The sequence below is a fragment of the Physeter macrocephalus genome, chromosome 15, assembly GCF_002837175.3.
Source record: "Physeter macrocephalus isolate SW-GA chromosome 15, ASM283717v5, whole genome shotgun sequence".
NCBI classification, from domain to species: domain Eukaryota; kingdom Metazoa; phylum Chordata; class Mammalia; order Artiodactyla; family Physeteridae; genus Physeter; species Physeter macrocephalus.
In genome coordinates, this window is record NC_041228.1 from 1,081,229 (window position 1) to 1,097,492 (window position 16,264).

At 59.6% G+C, this 16,264-nt stretch overlaps 1 protein-coding gene across 3 annotated transcripts; it reads right to left on the minus strand.

Moving 5' to 3' along the window:
- Nucleotides 1-11,461: 11,461 nt before the first annotated feature.
- GPIHBP1 (glycosylphosphatidylinositol anchored high density lipoprotein binding protein 1) lies at nucleotides 11,462-13,464 on the minus strand. 3 transcript variants are annotated; one of them, XM_028500676.1, is made up of 5 exons: nucleotides 13,379-13,464; nucleotides 12,997-13,059; nucleotides 12,670-12,789; nucleotides 11,943-12,056; nucleotides 11,462-11,821 (listed from the first exon to the last, which is right to left on the minus strand). In XM_028500676.1, exons 1-5 carry the CDS (start codon nucleotides 13,428-13,430, stop codon nucleotides 11,586-11,588), a joined length of 585 nt encoding a protein of 194 aa, XP_028356477.1. In that variant the 5' UTR covers nucleotides 13,431-13,464; the 3' UTR covers nucleotides 11,462-11,585. The 3 variants fall into 3 exon arrangements, with proteins under 3 accessions (XP_028356477.1, XP_028356476.1, XP_028356479.1); XM_028500675.1 differs by having other exon boundaries at nucleotides 12,997-13,089; XM_028500678.1 differs by lacking the exon at nucleotides 13,379-13,464 and having other exon boundaries at nucleotides 12,670-12,820; nucleotides 12,970-13,013.
- Between the last annotated feature and the right edge of the window lie 2,800 nt (nucleotides 13,465-16,264).

Below are 16,264 nucleotides of genomic sequence, written 5' to 3' on the forward strand. Positions count from 1 at the left end.
TTTTGATCACTTTCTCTCTAACACTTCTTACTTCTTCATTTAAAAATTCTCTTTGTTATTTTCCTGCTTTCCTTATTAATTTCATTCAAATCTGTTCTTCCTTGTGCATCGTGTCAGTCAGTCTTCATTTCTGATTGGTTATTGATTTTTCTTCTATGGTTTCCCGAGTTCCCTTATTTCTTCCTGCTTTTTGTTCATTTCTGTTCTGATTCAAGTTTTTTTTCCCTTTGTTTCCATATCTCCAAATACTTGCAGATATTTGATTCAGTTTGGAGTTACAGTTTCCTTCTCTTTTGCTATTGGTTATTTTGGGAATTTTCATGAGCTGAATTGTATGATCCCCGTTTTCTCTCCCTTTGTGTAGTGGGTTTAGAGAGATGGTGAGCTCACCCCTGCATTTCTGTGTACAGAGGTATGGATTGTTTTACAAGATTCCTAGCCCAAGAGGGACCTCTTGTGTCAATGTAAAAAAAAGCATAGTTTCATTACCTGATGGCTTTTGTTTGTGGAAGAGGGGTGTCAGTGGGGAAAGGATGTGTGATGGTTGATTTTTGAAAACTTTCTTTTGTCTCACAGGCTCTTAAATTCCCCTTCTTGCTTCTTGTTTTACAGGTGACTCAAAGTTCGGATGTTTTCTGTCTTATAATTATGCCTAGGGCATGAGTTTTCTGTCATTTTATTTGTTCTTTATTGATATTTTGAAGGAAATGTTAGAAGATTCAGATTTATGCTGCTGCTATTACTTCAACTCTGCAGAATTTCCTCAATACGTATTTTTGAATGAACAATAATAACTGATGTTTACTAAGAGTTTATTGAATGTTCTAAGCATTTTACATGTGTTATCCCATCTGACCCTCACAGCAACCCAATGATTTAGGTACTATAACATCTCCATGACACGGCTGAATAAATTGGGGAACAGAGAAGTCAGACAATTTTCCAGAGGTCGTAGAGCTAGTGCGTGCAGAGCCGAGCTTCTGACTCCAGAGCTTGTATTCTTAATCATCATACCACACACACACACACACACGCACACACACACACACGCACAATGACTGTCCTCAAGATATTGTCAAGTAAAAAGAAAGCAAGTTTTATTATAAAAGCAAACAATGGCTAAAACAAAACCTATATTCATGTATTTGTTTCTATATGTCCATATGAGAACGGAGAAATGTACGGAGGCACAGACACCAGGCTAGGGGCCAGCAAACTTTTTCTGTGAAGGGCCACCTAGTAAATATTTTAGGCTTTTCAGGCCAGATGGCTTCTGTTGTAGCTATTCAGTTTTGCCCTGGAAGTGTGAAATTAGCCATAGACAAAATGTAAGCAAACAAGGTGGCTGTGTTTCAGTGCATCTTTATTTACAAAAACAGGTAGCTGGCCGGACTTGGCCTGCAGGATGTAGTTTGCTGCTCTATTAACTTTGGCTACCAGATGGGGTATTTGGAGATGAGGCAAAATGAGAGGGAAGGTGAATGGAGAAATGAAGTTGTGCCGAAGTGGAAAAAAGACACACTATAATATTAAAATAGAGATGCAGAATTAACTGTGACTATTCAAAACTTAAGTAAGCATACGGATGCATGAAAACGTACTTTGATTAAGCAATGGGGTTGTGGACATATTTTGTCTTAGATTTCTGATGTTATTTTAATACTGCTGTGAAATTTAATGAACAGAAACATCATTTAAAATGGAGTCAGGAGGCCAGAACGGGGAGCTCTCACACCCTGTCACTCCACCTCAGTTGCAGACCCAGCAGGAGGAAGGTTACCGCTTACTACCCAGCAGGAGGAAGGGTACCGCTTACTACCCAGCAGGAGGAAGGAAGATTTTCTCCCCGCTGGGCAACAGCTCAGCCAATGAAAAACCACTGAACTTCAAACTCCCAGTTTCCTCCAATGGACTCTGTTTAGAACAGCCCCTCCCAACTCCCCTTCTCCTCTGTAAAAGAGTTTCTTCTCTTTGTTCTCCAGACTTGCCTGTGGTTCCCCATGGATTGCAGGTCCCGAAGTGAAATTCGTTGCTGTTCCCAAGTCAACTCATTTTGCTTGTAAAATAACTGGCTATTTTATTGTTTTAAGTCAACACTGCTTGTTCAGTGAGTAAATAAAAATAACTATTCGGCAACTTAAAATTTGGGAGCGGTCATATAAAAATCTGGATTTCTGGGTCAATCTGTATGTTCTGATCTGAAAAAATGAATTATAAATAGTTAATATTCGTAATTAATTGAAAATTTCCACAACATATTTACTATTAATTGAAAAAAAACCAAGCCACAAGGTAATATGTTTAGTAAAATTCTATTTGTGTGAAAGAACCACACACATGTATCTGTTCATATGCACACGTGCACACACATATACATATAAAATCCTTGGAAGGGTGAATGTTAAATCTGAGGGTGGTCACCTCTGGTGAGGATAGGGGCAGGACGAGGGCTTTTTACTTTTTGCTCTTATGTATTTCTCTACTGTCTGTATTTCATTGAATGTATGTTGATTTTATACGTCAGACCTGAAACTGGAAATCTCTGTGTTGCTTTTATAAATAAGCTAACCCCTCTCCTTTGTTCTGTTTACTCCTATTTCAAATTGATAATATTTGCGGTGTTTCTTCTAAGCATACTGCTATATATTTTTAGCTCAGATATTCCTTCTGAAGTCTGTAAGCATGTCCAAAATGAGAGAGGGGAATGGGAATAGATTCTTTTTCAGAAGAAAAAAGTGGCTGCATAGTGGGGGAAACAATCGCCCCTGGGCTTTGTACCCAGGCCTTTGCATTCCCGGGTCCTCCGGGCTGGCTGTGGCCTGGGAGGGCCAGGGCAGACAGCTGTCAGGGTCAGAGGAATGTGGGGACTCCCGGGTAATGAGGACAGAGCATGCTGCCCGCCCCAGTGTAGCCCCCCGTTGGTGCCGGGTTTCTGTCTCTCCCTGCTTGCTCTGGGCCTGCCCTGCCCGGCCTCCTTGGCTGGCTGTTCATCCAACAAGGTGTGGACAGCCCGCTGTGGGCAGTCTCGGGCCTGCACAATCAGCCTGGCTGTAGCTAGCCCTCCTCTGGGGGAGGCGAGCACGGCTCTGTTCCTTACCTAAAACCCACCCCACCCCCTCTCCAGCCCGAGCCGTCCAGCACCAGGCCAGAGCCACAAGCAGCTTCTGAGCCTTGGAGGAGTCATGGCTGGTCCACACTGAGGTGGGCTGTGAGTGCAAACTCGCTCTCCAGATTTGGGAGAATTAATATGAAACAAAGAAAAAGCAATGTGAAACATTTCAGTACTTTAAAAATATGGATTACATGTTGAAATGATAGTATTTTGGATATATTGGGTGAAATAAAAGTAATTGTTTCTTTTTACTTCTTTAATGTGGCCACTGGCAAATTAAAAGTGACGTGTGGTTCTTGTGGAAAGTGCTGGCCCCGCCGCTGCCTCTGCTTGACCTCTTCAGAGCAGTGGCCACAGTCTGACAACCATGATATTTACGTATTTATTTACAAAAATATTTATTTATTTATTTTGGGCTGCGTCGGGTCTTCGTTGCGGTACACGGGCTTCTCTCTAGTTGTGACACACGGTCTCCAGAGCACGTGGGCTCTGTAGTTGCGGCGCGCGGGCTTAGTCGCCCCATAGCACGTGGGATCTTAGTTCCCCGACCAGGGCTCGAGCCCATGTCCCCTGCATTGGAAGGCGGATTCTTAACCACCGGACCACCAGGGAAGTCCTGACCGCGCTATTTACTTCTTCACTTCTTTACTCTCCCCCAGAATGGATGAACATCCTGGGGTCGGAGACAGGGGTCGGGGCGCTTTTAACCCCAGCAGGCTGACTGCCTTGGAATGGGCCCTGCTGACCGGAGTCCTGGGCCGTGGGTGCCGTCTTGGGTAAAGACAGCACAGTCTAGTGAAAGCCTTTCTCTGAAACCCCCAAATAAGCTCAAGTCTTACCTCGATCATCCCTGAAGCCCCCAGGTCTCAGGCCCAGGCCTCCTCCCTTCACTGTTGGGTCAAGGCTATAGACACAAACCCTCCACGGCCAGCTTGGCCAGGGCAGCTGCACGGGGCCACGCTCTTGGCTGTGGACGGAAAGGAAGACCCTTTCCGTCACCTCCTCTGGCCTCACCGTGCTGCTGGTGCCCGACCCTGCTCTCCAGAGGAAACAACTAAGGCTCGGAGAGTGTGAGACTCGCCCAGCGTCACACCGCTGGACCCAGACGCCTGGTGCACCGCCAGTCGTGGGCTGGGGATGGTCACTGGTTTCCTGCCACTCGGGGGTGAGGGCTGCGCCGCCCCCGCAGGCGGGTCGTGAGCAGGCTGCGCGGGAGAATGACGCCCTCAGCACAGCCCCGCCGGGAAAGGTCAACCTGCAAATGGAGAGCTGGGACAGGGCGGGATGTGCTGGCGGGTCTGTCCTGCACCCTGGTGGTCCCGGCTCTGGGAGAGGCCACAGAAGTGATCCTTACGTGGCCCGTCCGCACCGCTGCCTCACTTCATGCTCTCTTTCCAGTCCAAACCTTCTAGAAGCTTAAAGAATCTTTTTGCTGGATGGACCCAACAGCTAGTATTTAGGAGGTCAGGCTGAGGCAGAAAGCCTTCTGATCAAGCTACTGGATGGGTCAGGATCCAGTCTGAGAAGCCGAGCCTTGAGAGTCACATAACACCCACATGCACGCACACCCACACGTGCACACACCAGTACACGTACCCACCACACACACATACACACACATACACACACATACATACACATACACACACACATACATACACATACATACACATACACACACATACATACCCAGGTGTGTGGTTTGATTTGTTCCAGGGCTGTGACCCCATGAGACTGTGGGGCTCGCTGAGCGGCTTTTTCTTCCGCCTGATGCTGGAGCTCCACGGCTGAAGGACTGAGCTCGTCACCTCGGTGGGGAGGGAGGGTCTGGCCGCCAACCCCACCCTGCCTGAGCCCTACAGCCTCAATTTTCTCACCTACGTGATGCGGATAGGAGCTTGACCTCAGGGCTTCTCCGTGAGACCAGACGAGGCCCCTGTGGGAGACGCCGGGCCGCGGGGGCGAGGCAGGCGCTGGTGAACGCGGGTCTCTGTTCCTCGGTTGGCGGGGCTGTTGCGTCCTTGCTCGTTTTCGTCGCTCTGCGTCGTCGGTTCCCAAACCTGCTCTTCATCAGAACCGCCTCGGAATCTTTTAAAAACCGTTTTTTCCAGGTGCCCTCCCAGAGCTGGTGAAACAATGCCACGGGGGTTAGGCTTAGTGATTCTGGTGGTCAGCCAGGCTTCAGCGGCACCAGAGGGCGAGGTCCCCCGGGTGCAGCAGCGGTCACCGTGGGCTGTGGGAACCCCTGTGAGCTCAGAGAAAGTGCTCCCCGCACCCCCCCCCCAGGGCTGATTGACGTTGGGGCGGGGAAGTGGGCATCTATCATTGGGATTTTTTAGAGCACCCCTGGATGATTCTAGTGGGTAGCCAGTGTCCAGAACTGCAGTTCCCGACGCACGGGAGTCGAGGGGTCAGTACGATGGTTCTTCCAGGCAGCACTGATTTCTGACCTTCGGGCGTGTTGCTCAAGTGTGTGTCACAAATTTATTTAGAAAAACTAACGTCCGCCCCCTCAGGCTTACAAGTGATGGCGAGGGGTGGGTGGTAAGTACATCCATTCTCAAATTACATAACCTTTCCCACATTCACCTGCTTACAGACTTACTGGGAGATAAATCGCTAGGCATTACCTGAGCCAGGACGGGGACGGGAATGGGCAAGGGAAACCGGACCACAGCTGACACTCCCGTGTCCTTCAGTATAAATTCACCCTGGGCTGAGGCTGTGCTCTGTGTGCACAGCTTCTCTTTCATTGTAGCTGGTGGATCACAAGCAGTCTGGAGCTGAGGGCTCTCCTGCAGCCACCGCACTCAAGGGTTTCCTGCCCGAGGATGTTGTGAGGCTGGCGCATCATGGGGCTGCCCCTCTCCAGGACGCCTGCTCTGCAGGGCTGAGAGCCCACGTGCCACCGCCTCTGCCACGTACCCTGGGTTTCTTTCTGGGAGGATTATGAGGCTGAGTAAGGGGACACCCCGAGGGGAGGTTTCTCCACGTTACTCCAGCATAGCCCCCGCCCCAGTTCTCCAACTCTGGGTGCCCAGAGCCACCCTGGTCCCGTGGGTGAGAGCGGCTCTGCTCTGGTCAGCATCCTTGCCACTGAAACACATTTCTGCATCCCCAAGTGGGCCTCCCCCAACCCGCTGTCAGGCAGGAGCCCTTGATGCGTGCAGGCCTGGCGTCTTCGAGTGACATCGCTGTGACTCCCCTCCCTTCCGGAGAGTTCCTGGTCGGACTGTGTGCCTAGAGGGGTCGGTGGTCTCGCTCAGTTCCCACAGCTGGCTGGGCCCCGAGTCCGTCGGCTTCTGCAAACCCCGGCGGTCATTGGAGGGCGCCGCTGGGTCTGTCCAAAGCCAAAGGCCGGCAGTCTCTGTCCTCAGGAATGTCCTGCTTTGGGGTCACTGCTTCGTCCTCACCCAGTTCTCATGGTCGCAAACAAGGACAGGAAATGCGGCCACGGCCATCTGCTTCCTGCGCTAAGAGAAAGGAAGTCCCAAAGAAAACACCACGTTAAAGGAGCTGGGGCGGGGTGCCCAGGACTGCCCGCTGGGACAGCACTCCCACAGCCCCTCGTCCAGCTGGCAGCTCGGGTGAGCCCAGAAAAGAAGGGAACACAGCGCTCTGCCTGAGCTTGCCGCCAGCGCCAGGGCTGGGCGGGGACACAGGGCCTGAGGGGTCCCAGGGGGTGCGGAGGGGGTCCCTCTGCCTGCTGGGTTCACTTGTTCCCTTTTCACGGGGGCCGGGTGGGGCAGGGGCAGGGCACCTGGAAGGGAGCAGGGCGAGTGGGCCACCCAATGCTGGGAAGAGAGACAGAAGGCCTGCCTCCAAAGGCCGAAGTGCAGGGCCCAGAGGAGCCCTCCCAACCCAAGGGACAGCAGCTCGGAGCTCAGAGCAGCCCCCCAGGACAGCTCCAAGGGTCAGAGCAGCCCCCCAGGGACAGCTCCGGGGTCAGAGCAGTGACCATGGCATTCACCCCTGGCGTTGGTGGTGCGCCAGCGCCTGGCAGCCGGCACCCAGCCAGCCTCCACGGGGATACTAGGAGATGGGCTCCGTGTTTCTGCAGTTTCGTGGAAGAGAGAACTGAGCACAGAGAGGCCGAGCCTCTTGCCAAGATCCCTCAGCCAGGAAGAGGCCAGTTCAAGCTGGAGGCCCGGCAGGCATCTCAGTCCTGGTCCCCACATCACACGGGAAAAGCCGGGAAGCCTCAACAGCGTCTGAGCTGCAGGGCAGAGCCCTTACCTAGGGCCCCCAGGCTCCGGAAGTTTCCAGCATCAGGCTCTTGAGGAGGGCCGTCTGGGGGGCCGAGCGCCTGCACGTGCCCAGGGCGAAGGGCCTGCTCTGGAGGGTCCCGAGGCCCGAGCACCGAGGCCCCGAGGCTGGCCCACCGCCCTCCCCCTCCCCCTCCCGTGCCCTGGCCTCGGGGGTCAGCCGTGCTGCTCCCGGTCCGCGGGCGGGCGCGTCGGGCGCCGGAGGGGCCCCTCACGGCCCCTGCTCCCGTCCAGAAGCAGGCGCCTTGCAGAGCCGCCGCCCTCACCGGCTGGGCGTCTGAGGAGCTGCGGGCTCCGCGGGCGTCCCCTCCCGCCTGACCAGTGCTGCTAGAGGCCCTTCACCAGCGCTGTGCCCGTTGGAAGCCCACTTCAGGACTCGTGAGGAGGACCAACACCCTCCTGCTTTGGTGACAGAAAGTTGTGCCAGGCTCGATCACCCGCAAACGTCACAGGGTCCCCGAGGCGAGGCCAGCGTGCGGGGCGGCGGGGCAGGAGAGGGAGCGGGGGGCCCGGGGTGAGGGGCTCCGGCGAGGCCCCCAGGCCTCCATGGGGGGCCCTCAGTGGGGCGGGCAGGTGGGAGCTGCAGGCCGTGACAGCACAGCCTCTGGAGGTGTGAGGCAGGCTCAAGGTCACCGCGGGTGCGTGCCCTCTGCAGGGCGGGGCCAGCCTGGGGGCGGGGCTTGCAGGGGGCAGAGGCCTGCCTCCGCGGACAGAGAAGGTCTGCGCGCAGGACCTGGTGCTCGGAGCGCGGCTGCCGCTGTCATGGGGCTCGTGGGGGACACAGGCACCCGAGGAGCAGCTGCACCGAGTACCGAGGCAGCCAGCAGGAGCGGGCGACCCTGCCTGGCCACCAGCTGTGCTCGTGAGGGCCACAGGCGGGGCCCGGGGCTCGTGAGCCGTGCTCCAGCCCTCCCCGCCCACCGCGACCCCCCTCCACCCCGTCTGCCTGCAGGTGCCCCGCCCCTCCTCCCCCATCTCCACCACCCTGGCAAACACCTCCTTGAAATTCAGTTCAGGGCTGTTGCCCCCCTCTGGGCCCCCCACAGAGCCCTGTCTCAGCCCCTTGCGATGGGCTGAATTGGTGTCCCCCAAATCCATATGCTGAAGTCCTAACCTCATGACCTCAGAACGGGACTGTGTTTGGAGATGGGGTTTTTAGAGGCGATTAAGGTACATGAGGTCACGAGCGTGGCCCCGAGCCAATCCGACTGGTGCCCTTATAAGAAGAGGAGGTCAGGACACAGACACGCACAGAGGACTGATGACAGGAATTGGGTCACGTGGTCCTGGAGGCCGAGGAGCCCCGCAACCTGCTCTCTGGAAGCGGGAGAGCGGGAAAGTGGTGAATTCCCCCTGAGTCCAAACACCTGAGAACCAGGAGCGCCGACGTCTGAGGGCAGGAGAGGCCGGCGGCCCAGCTGCGGAAGAGACAGTGAGTTTGTCCTTCCCGCCTTTCCGTTCCATCCGGGCCTTGGGTCCCCTGGGTGATGGCCACGCACCTGGGGGTGGTGACCTTCCTTTCCCAGGCCCGCCATTCAAATGTCAAGCTCTTCTGGAAACACTCTCAGAGAAACACCAGAAATAATGTTTTGCCAGCTACTTGGGCATCCCTTAGCCCAGTCAAGTTGACCCGTAAAACTGACCATCACAGCCTCCAAAAGGGATGCAGCCCAGGGATACCTTCTGACCTCCAGAACCATAAGATAATTCACGTGTGTGGTTTTAAGCCACTGAGTCTGTGGTCATTTGTTTCGGCAGCCGTGGGGAACAGGGGCAGTGATCCAGATGGATATGCTCCCCGCCAGCCTCCTGGGAAGGCGTAGAGGCGCTGTGACAAGGCCCTGGCTGTGACCGTCTGCTGACACCTCACACTGGACTTGGCCTGGGGACCCAGCTGGGTCTTGGCCGCCATCTAGCCACTTCCAACCTCTGGCTCAGGTGCCCTGGCGCCACTGCCCGCCTGGCCCGTGGCCCCCCGGGAAGGCGGCCGCTGTCGGCGGGAAGCCCCCAGCTGGGTCCTGGACCTGCCACCACCAGCTGCGCGACCTTGCGAGGAAGTGTCACTTCCATCGGATGGACTGTTGGGTGCCAGGACAGGGAGCTGGCTGGGCGGCGGGGAGGGGCGGTGATTTGGGACGGGGCGCCCAGCAGGCCCACAGCTGGACCTGCCCGCTCAAGGCACCACTTGCTTCCTCCTGTGCCCTCGGGCAGGGGCAGGTTAAAGCCCCAGCGAGGGGTCAGGGCTGTGCTTTCTGCTCTCCAGGGCGGGAATCAGGGGCCCAGCTGCACGCAGTGCGCCCGGAGCCCAGAGGAGAGGCTGTCGCCAAAGCAGGAGCCCAGGGCAGGCCCTTCAGCCAGTGGCTTCAGACTGAGCCCGACCTGGCTCCCTCCTGCTGCCAAGGGCCGTGAAGGAGGTCAGCTCCAGAGGTGCACGGTGGGGCGTCTGTGCACTCAGAGCTCTGGGGGCTTCAGGCAGGAGGGTTGAAGGGAAGCCTGTGAATGCAGGTGATGGCGCCCAGTGTTTCTACAGCGGGTGGGTGCGGCTAACGAGGCTTCTTGTGATGGTAAAGGACTCGGGTGCGGCGTCTCCCATGAGCTTGCACACGCAGGTGGCACACAGGGGCGGGGCTACAAGCAGCCCCCTCGGCGCTTCAGTCAATTCTCACTGCAGACCTACAGGGAGGGATCTCCTACTTTCCCACGTCGCAGAGGAGGAAGCCCAGCTGCAGGCGAAGGGGCTCACCCGGGGCCTGGAGCTGGAGGGTGTGGGCCTAACATTTGAGCCCAGGCAGTGTGACCCCCGAGCTCTGCTCTTATCTGCTATGCTTTCGTAGGGACTGCGTGTGCAAATGTGTGTGTCCACGAGTGTGTGTGCGAGCGGGAGGACATGTGAATACGTTCATATGCATGAGAGCGTGTGAAAATGCAAGAAACAGAGAAACCCAAAATAACTAGCTTCAAGATGGCAGAGGTTTATTTCCCTCCCAGGTAAAGAAGTCCTGAGCTAGGCAGTGCAAGGCTGGTATAACGGGTCCAGGCCCCTTCCTCCATGCTGCCCTGCCATTCTCAGCATGCTGCCTCATGGTGCAAGGTGGCTGCTGTGCTCCAGCCATCATTCCAGCCACAGGAAGGAGGAAGGAGAAGAGAAAGATAGGCCACCTCTACCTAAGAGATTTGTCCCCCATCCCCAGCTAGGCCTTGAGGTTTCCATTAGTAAGGAAAGGGGAGAATGGAAAGTGGGAGACTACTCTGCCTGCTGGGGTACTTGACAGGCAGGATGGAGTTCGGGGCTTCCCAGCCCAGGGGATGTTGAGCTGGTGGGGATCAGGGGTCCTCTAAGCCTTGTTCTGTACTGCTCTGATGGGGAAACTGAGGCCCAGGCCCAGGCCTCCTCCCTCGCACTCCAGGGCTCTGTCCTGTCACCAGTCAAGAAGGCCAAGTGCCCAGCAGCCAATGACACCAGCCTAGCCAGAGCAGACGCTGGGGAAGCCGAGGTTCTCCTACCCGGCCCCCCGCGACTGCTCCTCTCCTCTTCTCCTCAGGAGCCCGGAGGCCATGTCACCCCTCCCTGATGCTGGTGGCCTGACCTCCCCGTTCACTGCCCCTTTGCCCCCGGCACCCGCCAGGCTGAGCGGTCGGCTGCAAAGTCCCATCTCGGCCACCCCTCCTGCCTCCCTCTCTTTTCTCTTCTTCTTCCAGCCCCTCATTAACTCCAGCCCCAAACCCCAGCAGCCTCCCGGGGTGGCGGGGCCCTTCCTCCTATGGGCCAAGGAAGCCTTCCTCCCAAAGTCTCCTCCCCCAGATGGGCTGCCCATCGCATGGCTGGAGGTGTTTTGTTGATGGGAAGTTGGGGACCAAGTTGGGGTGGTCTCCCCCCCGGCACATGGTGAGGGTTTGCTCTGCCAGGGGCGGGAGCTGTGTGGACCCACCCTGCGAGCAGCTGAGGCCTGGACCTAAGGCCCACGTGCTGGCCCTCCTGTCACACACAGGCAGGGAGAGGCGGCCAGGGTGCTAGATGGGGAAACTGAGGAAAGGCAGACGTGGCTGTGAGGAACCAGTGCTGGCCGGATCATTACAGATGCTTCCAGTTTATTCTCCAAAGCTGGGGTGGGGGCAGGGGAGGGGAGGGGAGGGGAAGACAGTGGACAGAGAGCTGCTGACCAGTCAGGGTATAAGCCGGGCGGGGGGCGGGGATGGGAGCCCCCCACTCAGAACCCCATTGCCTGAAGGCCGGCGAGGAGGCTGAGCAGGAGGGTGGTGGCCGCAGCTGAGGGTCTACCCTGGGCGCCACCTGCCCCACTTCCCTGGGGGTCCTGCCAGGGCGGGATGTTGCACAGGCTGGCCTGGCAGCAGGATATGGTCGTCAGGGATCCATCCACCGTCCTGCTGATGGGCTGACATGTGTCTGCACACCACCCCGAGTAGGTGGTCCGGGGACCTGCCTCTGGGTGGGAAGGGGGTGGTGGAGAAGGTGCGTCACACAGCATGGACGGGGCAGGGACGAGGCCGCTCACAGGCGTGGGAGACGGGCTCCTCCCGTCCGGCTGCCCCGGGGGCCTGCTCACCAGTATTCCAGTGGGAGACGATGGTTTTGCACGTCTTGGGGAGGATGCAGCTCTGCGTGCGTTCGCAGCTCTCATCCCTGTGCAGGGACCGGCAGGAGTAGCACTGCAGCAGCACTGGGAGGCCGGACGGGCTCAGTCCCCGGCGCGGCCTGGCTCACCCACGCCTCCCGCCTGCAGCCTCTTCACCTCCGACGTCTTTGCCCAGTTCCCGTCCAACTCACCCGTTCTCAGCTCATCCCCACGAGCCCTGCCCTGCTGGAGCCTCCCGGCGCCCCTGCCTCAGGACTGGCCCCCTTTCCCTCCCCTCGCCCTGCCCCACCAGTGCCACGATGCCCATGTCTTTCTGAACAGGACTCCACACCCAGGGCCTTTGACTCTCGGGTCTCCCCATCCCGGGGCTCTGCTGTGCTCCTGTCTGCTTGGTGAACTCCTGTTTAACCTCTCTGCCCCGACACCATCGTCCCTCCCAGGAATGGCTCCTTCTCTAGGCCTCCCCACCCTGGATGGCAGTTGAGGGTCACGGTCAGGGTGAGAGGTGAGGGTGCGCTGAGTGTCAGGGGCCCCTCCTCACCCCTTCCCCCACGAGGGAAGGGAAGCTCACAGGCGGAGGCCTTTGCCCGTCGTGTCCTCACTGTCAGCCTCGCGGACCCTGGCCCTCGGCGGTACCCATGCATGTGTTGGAAAGGGGGCGCGAGTGCCGCACCCTGGGGTCGGGGTGGGCAGGTACCTGTGCCTCTGCCGCCGGCAGTCATGCTGGCCTCGTCGTCCTCCTCGTCGTCCTCCTCGTCATAGCCTTCGGGTCCAGAGTCCACGTCGTATTCCTCGACCTCCTGCGCCCGCCCTCTGCCTGGCCGCGCAGGGACGCCTGTAAACCTCCACTACCCAGGCACAGAGGACACGTGCTCGGGGTCCAGTGCCACGACCCCACCCCTCGATCCACCAGCCCCCTTCCCAGTCCCCTCCCCGCCGCCTCCCAAGCTGGTGAGGTCGCTGCCTGGGTCTCCGAGCCCTGGCCCTGCTTCGTTACCCGTGTGTAGCCTGGCATCGTCCTTACCAGCAACACTAGGGGTGGTGTGCTGGCCCTTTACAGCAGCTGGCCCGTAGCCGTCAGGATGGCCTGTCCATTTCACAGAAGAGGAAGCTGAGGCTGGGAGAGGAGAGGGCACCCCAAAGCCTGCCTCTCTGAGAGGCTGAGCCTGGGCTTGGGTGGGGAGGGAGCCCGTGCCCCCAGGGCCTGGCTGGGCCGGGGCTGGAGGTTCAGGGCCCCGTGGGAACCCAGGACAGCCCCATCCACCTCCCTGTGGCCTCGGCCTCCGGCTGCACTCCCTCCTTCTTCCCAAGCCACGTCTCGCCCCCATGCTGGATGATCCTGGGGGTCCTGTGGGCCTGGACTATGCTGTCCCCCTCGCTGCAGGGTCTCCCCTCGCCCCGAGTACCTTGCTGCCCGCACAGCAGCAGGGCCAGCAGGACAGCCGCCAGCGCCTTCATCCTGCCAGAGCGGCCGCGTCTGCTCAGCCGGGGCCTCGCCGGGCCTCTGGATTTGTGGCAAGTGGGACAAAGGACATTGCCGGGGGCTTCCCGGAGGCCCTGGACCCCCCAGCTCCAGCCTCAAACAATGGGCCTCACGCTGGCCCCCAGGCCAGGCACTGGGCCAGGGATGGTCATTTCCCTCCCTGACTCCAGGGGCTGGGTGGGGGAGGGGAAGTCATTGTGCTTGGCCTTGGGGCGTCCTGTCCACCTGTGTGGCTCTGCCCTGGCCTTGAGGCCTCCGCCCAGTAGTGCGGGCCAGCCAGCCCACCGCCCCATGTTGTCTGGACCCCAAGGACCCGGGCCCAGGCCACACAGCCCCAGGAGCCTGGCCCCGCGGGCCCTCCAGCCGCAGACCACCGAGCAGGCGCCTTCGGCCGTGAGTCATCATCGGCACCGGGGGCCTGGTTAAGAGGATCTCAAAGAAACGCACAGTTGCAGTCCTCCCGCTAGGCCTGCCTGTCCCGCCAGCACTGCACTCGCCCACTGGCTGCCGGCTGCCCTCCCTCCCGCCTCAGGGCTTCGTCCTGGCTGTTCCCTCTGCCTGGAATGCTGTTCCTGCCCACGTCCATGAGGCTGTCCCACCTGCACAGGCGTTACCTCCTCCGAGACGCCTCCCCCCCCCCCACCTCACACCCTATCCGTCCCTTGCGTTTGGCCCCTGCCCTCCAGAGCTGCACAGCGGCCACGCAGGGCTGGGGGAAGGCCTCCCGGGCAGCCGCTGGGAGGCTGCCCTTCCGGCCACCGCGCGCCTGCCCGTGCTGCACTGTGTGGGCCTGGGCCGCCCCGCTCTCCGGGCCCTCCCCTGCGGGCCGCAGACTGTGCACGGGGGCTGCTGCGAAGCCCCTTCCTGGCGGCCGTGGAAAGGAGGGGGCGGGGGCAGGAGGCCAGATTGGGGCCTGGAGCCAGGGGCGCGAGCCGGCCCACTGTCCGCCTGGCCCACTCCCTGGACTTGCCCAGCCTGAGCCTCCCCAGTGGGTGGCGCACGCTCGGGGACCACCTGCGGCAGAGGCGGGGAGCTGGCTCTGGGCTAAGACCGCCCGGGCCCGAGCCCAGTCCTCTCTTCCCTGGTTCTGTGGCTTCAGCGTCTCACAGTGGTCGAGGCCATCAGGACCCAGCGCCCGCTGGCGCGCAGGACGGCTCCCGGCACCGTCCCCACCGGGCCAGCTGGGATGACACTTCTCTGAAGTCTCAGCCGCCAGGCGTCATCACGCCTCCCCCGTTCCTCTGGACCAACGCACTCTCGCCTCCCGGCGGGCACTGGGCCGGCCCGGCCATCCTCAGCTTCTGCGGGAAGCTGCCCGGCCTCCGTTATCGGCTGCCCGCAGCCCTTCCCCACCCGGAGGCCAAAATCACTCTCCAGCCAGGGTCTCACTCAGTCTGGTGCACGCGGCCCTGGACCTGCCCTCTTCATTCCCCAGGCCTGTGTCCACGGCCACCCCACCCAGCTGCCCCCGCAGACCCGGCTCCTCCTGCAGGTGCTTTGATCTGGGTCACAGGAGCTGCTCCCAGGAAGGGCTCCACAGGGGTTCCCGGAACTGTTAGGGAGCAGGGAGCCTTCACCCACCGCCTGTCCCCCGAGACAGGCCCAGCTCCTCCTCGGCCTAGGCGCAAACAATACTAGCACATTTAATTCACTAAGTAAAATTAAATGTCATTTTACCTGTCCTCAACAACTCTAGGGCTGGGTAGTGTTACCATCACTGCTTTACCCACAAGGAATTACTGCAGAGGTTCGGCTCGCCCTGACTGCCCCTCCCCGCTCCCCGCCCACCCCTGCCCCAGGCTGCACCTCACCCCTCCTCCCCCACAGCCGCCCCGCTCCCTCGGGGCCGGCCGCATCCCAGCAAGGGGGCTGGGGGCTGGTCCCGCTCACGCAGACGCAGTCACGTGGCCAGGCCTGGCCCAGGCTGGTGGCCCACAGGAGGGCACGAGGCCCCCAGCCCTCAGGTCAGAGTGAGTGTGGGCCCCCCACTCGCCCCCCCCCAGACATTCTGGCCTCAGACACCCCAGGCTTCTTTGACAAGGGCCACCCCCCGGGTGGGGACACGGCTCCCTCAGACCCCAAGGGCCAGGGTTGAGGGCAGGTGGCCCTGTGGGCACCCGAGGCCCACTTTAGAGCCTCTGCCCTTCTACGTCGGGCTTTCTCCTTCAGTCTTGCCCACGCGCGCCAGTGCTCTTCTTGGGCAGCCTGGGGGCCCAGCTTCCTGCCTGCAGACCCCTGCCTGCAGATCCCTGCCTGGTGTGGGCCCGGCCTCGCCTGCTCTGCCCTGCTCGGTCGGGCTGGCTCCCATGAATGGCCCGTGGGCGCAGCTGGTGTGGGTCCCCTCCCTGCCAGGCCTGGCCTCCCTCTGGCCGAGTGGGTCACCTCGTTCCTCCTGGCGGCAGCGCAGCTTTGTCCTCAGACCTTGGTGCCGGCCGTGGACAGGGCACACTGGCCGTCCACACCCTGTCTGGCCCTGGCAGAGGGGGAGGTGGGAGGGGCAGGGCATGAGCCCTGATCTCTCTCTGGGGAGCGGCGTGGCCCCGGCCTGCACTATGAACCCACACTCTGGGCCTCTGGGGTCACCACAGTGAACCGGACCCAGACCTGGGGAGGGATGGACAACGCTTCCGACTGAGGGGTGGAGGTCTGGTGCTTGTGGGTGCGGGAAAGGCATCTGCCCTGCCTGGCAGCACACAGCCGCGGGCCAGTGGGGCCTTTGAGGGCAGATGTGGGCTGCAGATGCGCTGGCCCTCCTGCCCCCCTCCCTGTTCCGGGCTCCTTCCCACCCTCTCTGCAGCGAACCGTCTCC